The sequence below is a fragment of the Bison bison genome, unplaced genomic scaffold (assembly GCF_000754665.1).
Source record: "Bison bison bison isolate TAMUID 2011002044 unplaced genomic scaffold, Bison_UMD1.0 scf7180017864472, whole genome shotgun sequence".
Taxonomy (NCBI): Eukaryota; Metazoa; Chordata; class Mammalia; order Artiodactyla; family Bovidae; genus Bison; species Bison bison.
This window is the reverse complement of record NW_011495033.1, coordinates 933,696-938,848: the sequence shown is the minus strand read 5'-3', so window position 1 is coordinate 938,848 and position 5,153 is coordinate 933,696. Positions and strand designations below refer to the sequence as shown.

Below are 5,153 nucleotides of genomic sequence, written 5' to 3'. Positions count from 1 at the left end.
TTTAAGCAGGATGTCTTTCTCCCCAATTCCTTAACTTTTTAATACTAATGTATTGGGGAGAATTTAAACTGGGGCCAAGGACTCTCACAAGTGACACCCCCAACCCCGCTAAGGCCCCCTGAGTGGCAGGTCCACTCCTCATCCCCAGGCAGGCAGGCAGTGAGGCCCAGGAAATGTCCCGCAGGGATTCCTTACCACGGGGGCCTGGCGGGGCTGGGGGACTGCAAATAGCCGTGTCGGACCTGAGCAGTTTCAGGCTTGCCAGCTCCAGGCAGGGAGGCTGCGAGCTGGCTGTCAGCCTTGGGAGGAGTCTGGGGGAAGACGGAGGAGAGGCTCGCAGGGTTGATGGTGGTGAGAGAAGGGGAGCAGCGGAAGGAGGCTGTGGTGGGAGGTGAACAGCCGTGGCGGACTGAGAGGGTGAGGAAGGCGGCCGTGGGGAGAGGAGATGCTCTGAGACGCCCAGCGGCTCAGGGGGGTGTGGGTGGGGCGGGGTGACGGGCAGTGCCCTGTGGGGCTCGCAGCAGGCGGCCCGGGTCTGTCCACCGCCCCACTGCTCCCGCGCTGGGACTCAGACCAGGCGAGTCCCAGGCCTCCCAGCGGCCAACCGAGGCCCGGCGTTGCTGGCAGGGGTCTGCAGGGGTTTCTGTGGATACTTTGAGACATTTTGAACAATAAACATCCTCTGTTTTGACACTGGTAACTTCACTTTGTTAGAAACCAGAGACTGTCATCCTGTCAGGCCCCATCCGCCATAATCCACATGATTTTAAAATTCAACATCGTTTACACATAAACATTTGGTGATGGTTTCTCTGTGAATCTGACAAGTTAATCTGCTAAGAATTCACACTGACAAATGGGGTTTGATTACACCAGCCGTTGCTGATGTAATTCTGATAGGGGCGGTCCCCAGGATGCCAATGGGTTCCTGTAGGCTGTTGGGGGTGAAGTGGGGGGTGGGGAGACTAGGGCCAAAGCCAAAATGTGTCTCTGCTGAGAAAGAAACAGCTCTGAGGCTGGGTGGGGCCACAGCGGTATCTGAACCGTACTTCCCAACAAGGCCTTCTGCAGTCCGGCTGACCTTGCCCTCAGAAGGTGCCCCTCCAGGAAGCTGCCTGGGAGCAGAGCCCCACCCCTCTGCGGGGCTCAGCTGGGCTCCTCTTTGGCACTGGGATGCTCTGGATCTGCCCCTTAGGGACGGTGCAGGCCCATCACGTAGCAAGGCCCCTCTGAGGAACAGCAGCTGTGGGCGCGTCACCCGCCTCAGGTACAGGGCCGTGGGTGGCGTGGGCGGCGCTGAAGCGGCGGGAGGAGGCTGGAGGGAAGGCAGTCCTGGGCCCGCCGGGCAGCAGGATGGGGAAGCGAGCAGAGATGGGCTGGGCGACCTCAACGCAGAGAAGAGGACAAGAAGGCTGCACACATGCAGACAGAAACCAAGAGGTGGGAATTATCAGCTGTGCAGATGATGCTGAGCTAGGAGAGCCTAGGAATTCCTTCCAGAAGAAATGTCTGGAGTCCTGGGAGCCAGGAGCAGAACACCTGAGCCTCACTGACTCTCAGAGGCCAGCTCAGGCAAGAGACGGTTCTGGGATGAGGGTAAGGTGCTCAAGCACCCTGAAGAGAGTCTCTGACTCCCTGACGGGCTTCTGCTCACCAAAAGGGTTTTGAAAACCAGGCTGAGGGCTCCGTCTGCAAGGTCTCACCTGCCTCCAAAGTGCTCTGTCACATAGCCAGAGAGACAGGATGAAAAGGACGACTACTAGCTGGGGAAGTACTTCCAGCCTGGCCTGATACAGGGTAAACGTTCACAGATGAATTGAGAGGGTGAGCACGACCAAGGACAGGGAAGTGGGGCCCTAGGGACCGCTGGGGACTGTCCTCAGAGCGGCAGAGGGCTGGGCTCAGGAGACCATGGCCGGAATAAGCTACAGTGAATCATAAAGACATTCTTGCTGTCAGAGAACTCACTGAGGACCCAAGAAAGGAAATGGATGCTTGCAGAGCAGGAAAGTTCACTGCCTGAAGCCCAGCTTCCTGGGAGAGGCCCGTCCTTAGCTGGCTGAGGGTCCACCTGAGGCTGGGGGAGTCGGGGGGGGGTCTGACTTCCAGCACGGGGGGGTGTGTGTGTGTGTAGGGGGGAACTGGGCTGGCCTCAGGCTTGTATCAGGCCTCATTCCTGATTTTTACACTTTCCAGGCCAGAGTCAGGGAAGGGACCTAGGTCTGAGGCAGGTAGGACAAGGTAGGGAGAGAAGGGAAGGTCCCCAGGCGGAGGGAGAGCGCTACCTTTGTTGGTGGGCATGAAGTCCTTGGCCTTGTCTTTACAGTAGTGGAGGCAGCAGGAGAGGATCAGGTCATCATTGTTACCCTGGAGGAAGACAGGGTGAGTGCCACTGGGGTCATATCTCAGTGTCCCGCCCATCCACGCCCTGGCCCTGCTTGGCCAGGTCCCACTGTGCTGAGAGTTACCCAGGGGACAAGGAACCCCCTCCTGGGCCTCGATGGCAGCTGCCCCCTGGGGGCAGGAGGCCCAGGCTGGGGGGCCTGCCTCGAGCCCCTCCCTCCCCTGTTCTGAAGGCTGGCTCGAGTGCTCCCGTTTTGCCCTGGGTCTCACCAGCTGGCCAGTGATGTCCTCGCTGCGGAAGGCGATGGATTCGAGTTCATTGCCACGGCTGGTCAGGGCCCGCAGGCAAGAGTCCCGACTCTCGAATCGCCGCTCGAGAAACTCAATGGACTTTCGGGCCTTTTCCTGCACCACGCGGGCATAGCCCCCGGCCCGGTGGTCTGTCTCCTGCCCCTTGGCCAGGCCATCCAGCTCATTGATCACTGAGGAGACACAGTCCCACAAGGAATCAGCCTCAGCAATCACGTCTGTCTTGTCTGTCTGCACCCGAGGCCTTGCTTTCTCAGGCAGCTCCTACCCGACCCTGGAGGCCACGTGGCCCCACAAGAGTCTTCCCATGAAACCGGGGGCCCTTGGAGGGCAAGAAGTGCCTTCGATGTTCCAAGTGTTCTCTCCTTTTCCTGCCTCTTCCCCTGGGCCCCACCCTTCTCCTGGGAGGAACTGACAGGATTTTCTGGAGCTGCTGTATTCAGAGGAAGAAACCTGGCCCCTCCATCACATTCCTCAGTTATAGAATCAAATCGAGAGGGTCCCTCAGGAGAGGCAGGGGTATTCAGCAGCTAGAGGGAGAGGGGCACCCTCCCTCATCCGCCCGGGCCCCCAGCTGTTCTATGTCTGCCCCTGGCAGAGCGCGGGGAGGTCACGGGGTGGGAAGTGGGGTCATGGCCTCACATGCAGGAACCCTGCTGGTCCCCTGAACCATCCCCTTGGCACTTCTACCTCCTCTGATACTGCACGTGTGTGTGTGTGTGTTTGTGTGTGTGTGTGTGTGTGTCTGCCTGCCTATGTGTCTGGGACACGGCTTCATTTTCTGGTGAAGATTCTTTCCAAAATTCCAGCCAAGAGCCTGAGGTCAAGTGGGAAATATGCACTCCTTGGGGGCTCCGGGAGAGTTTGGGGTCTGAGGCCTCTCCTCAGCACAGTGATTCATGGCTCGGGGAGTCGGTGTGAGCACGCTGTTCCATGGTGAGCCTGGCACTCACTGTCTGGGTATTCAGAGACACTTTCTGGAAAGGGCCCATGTAGGAACACGAACACACACACACACACACACATGCCTTCAGCAACCTGAAGCTGCAGCGTCCACACAACGTATGGCTGAGGCTGCGGAGTAGTGGTGGCTGAGTGTATGGTACACCAAACAGAACATCAAACGTGAAAAACTAGTATTCTATCCCAAAATCTTCTTTCCTGCTTCCAAACTAAACAGGCTTCAAAGGGGAAGCTTGTTTGTGCTTCTGCACCAGGCGGGGCTTCTCGACACTGGGGTCAGGCCTAAGGAGCATGGAGCAGGTTAAAGAGCACAAGAGACAAGCGGGGAGGCTGTCGGCTTAACTCTCTGTGCTCTGGGCACAGGGCAGGGGCCCACCCTCCCGTGAGAGAGCTGGCATTTCCCGGTGCCCCTGGGGGCTGACTATTCTATAGCTGCCATCTCCTCTGGGTCCCCTTATATATTTGTTCCCTCCCCACATAATCTGGCTTCCCCCACTGGCCCATAAGCTCGCCAAGGCCAAGGGCTGCTGCTCTGCCTTTCATGGGCCCCCTCGGAAACAAGGAGACTGAGCACATGGTGGGCCCCATCAGTGCTGGTGACCAAGAACTCGTCGGGCTGGGGTGGTGTCTGAGGCTCCTTCCAAGACTTAGATGAGCAACCTGAGACGTGGCCGCCTCTCTCAGTTACCCCATTTCCTGACCATCCAGCAAAGAGCGGCCAACTCACTTTCTTACTCCTGAAAATCTCCTGGGCAGGAGAGCACGGGGACTTGCTCTCCTGAAAGCTGCCCCACCCGGGACCCGGTGAAGGCAGAGGGGTGGGTACAGCAACACGAGGGTCTGGCTCGGCCCCGGGCAGACAAGCTGCTCTACTTCTGAAGAACAGAAAACCTTCCTGTGGGTCTCAGGGCCTGGGCTGAAGAGGCTCTGGCCAGGCCACATGGGGAGGGGGAAGGAAGACAGGGAGGGTGGAGGCGGGCCGAGGGCCGCTTCAGTGCCAACATTCTCAGGTGGTGCTAACGTGTTTCCCACAACCCCCCAGGGTTCTAGAGCCTCTGCAGGGGCGGATGTTTCCTGCCCTTTGTTTCCACCCTCATCTGGCACTAAGACACTGGGGACTGGGAGGGGAGGCCCAATGGAACATCTTGGCATGGATGTCAGAGGTGGCTTGGCAGGCACACGGCCAGTCTGGCAGACCGTCCAGAAGCCAGGGCTTCCAAATTTGCTCCAAGTGGCTGCTGAGAGGGGACATTAAGCAGCCCTGGCTTCCCAGTCGTCTCCCAGACCCCCTCCCTCCAGAGGACAGCTCTCAGCACTAGCAGCTGTGTGAGTTGTACAGACAGAAGCCCGGGGCCCCTCCTGAAGCCGACCCACCACAGGGCTCCGAGGACCAGGGTGCCTTAGACAGTCCCTGGAGATGGCCCAGCTGGGCTCCTCCGGCCTGAGGGTGGAAGCGCGCGAGCCGGCCCTGAGATGCTGACCCTGTACCAACAAACAGCGACCAGACAGTGGTGAGGGCCCAAGTGGCAGGGAACCAA

At 59.0% G+C, this 5,153-nt stretch overlaps 1 protein-coding gene across 8 annotated transcripts in view; it reads right to left on the bottom strand.

Annotated features, from left to right (window-relative positions):
- SMG6 (SMG6 nonsense mediated mRNA decay factor) overlaps positions 1 to 5,153 on the bottom strand; it is a 201,254-nt gene that overhangs the window by 2,755 nt on the left and 193,346 nt on the right. For all 8 annotated transcript variants that reach the window (XM_010861313.1, XM_010861312.1, XM_010861316.1 and 5 more), the window contains 2 exons: positions 2,614 to 2,825; positions 2,286 to 2,367 (listed from right to left, as the gene is read on the bottom strand). In XM_010861313.1, the coding sequence (XP_010859615.1) occupies positions 2,286 to 2,367; positions 2,614 to 2,825 (294 nt within the window). The remainder of the gene's footprint in view (positions 1 to 2,285; positions 2,368 to 2,613; positions 2,826 to 5,153) is intronic.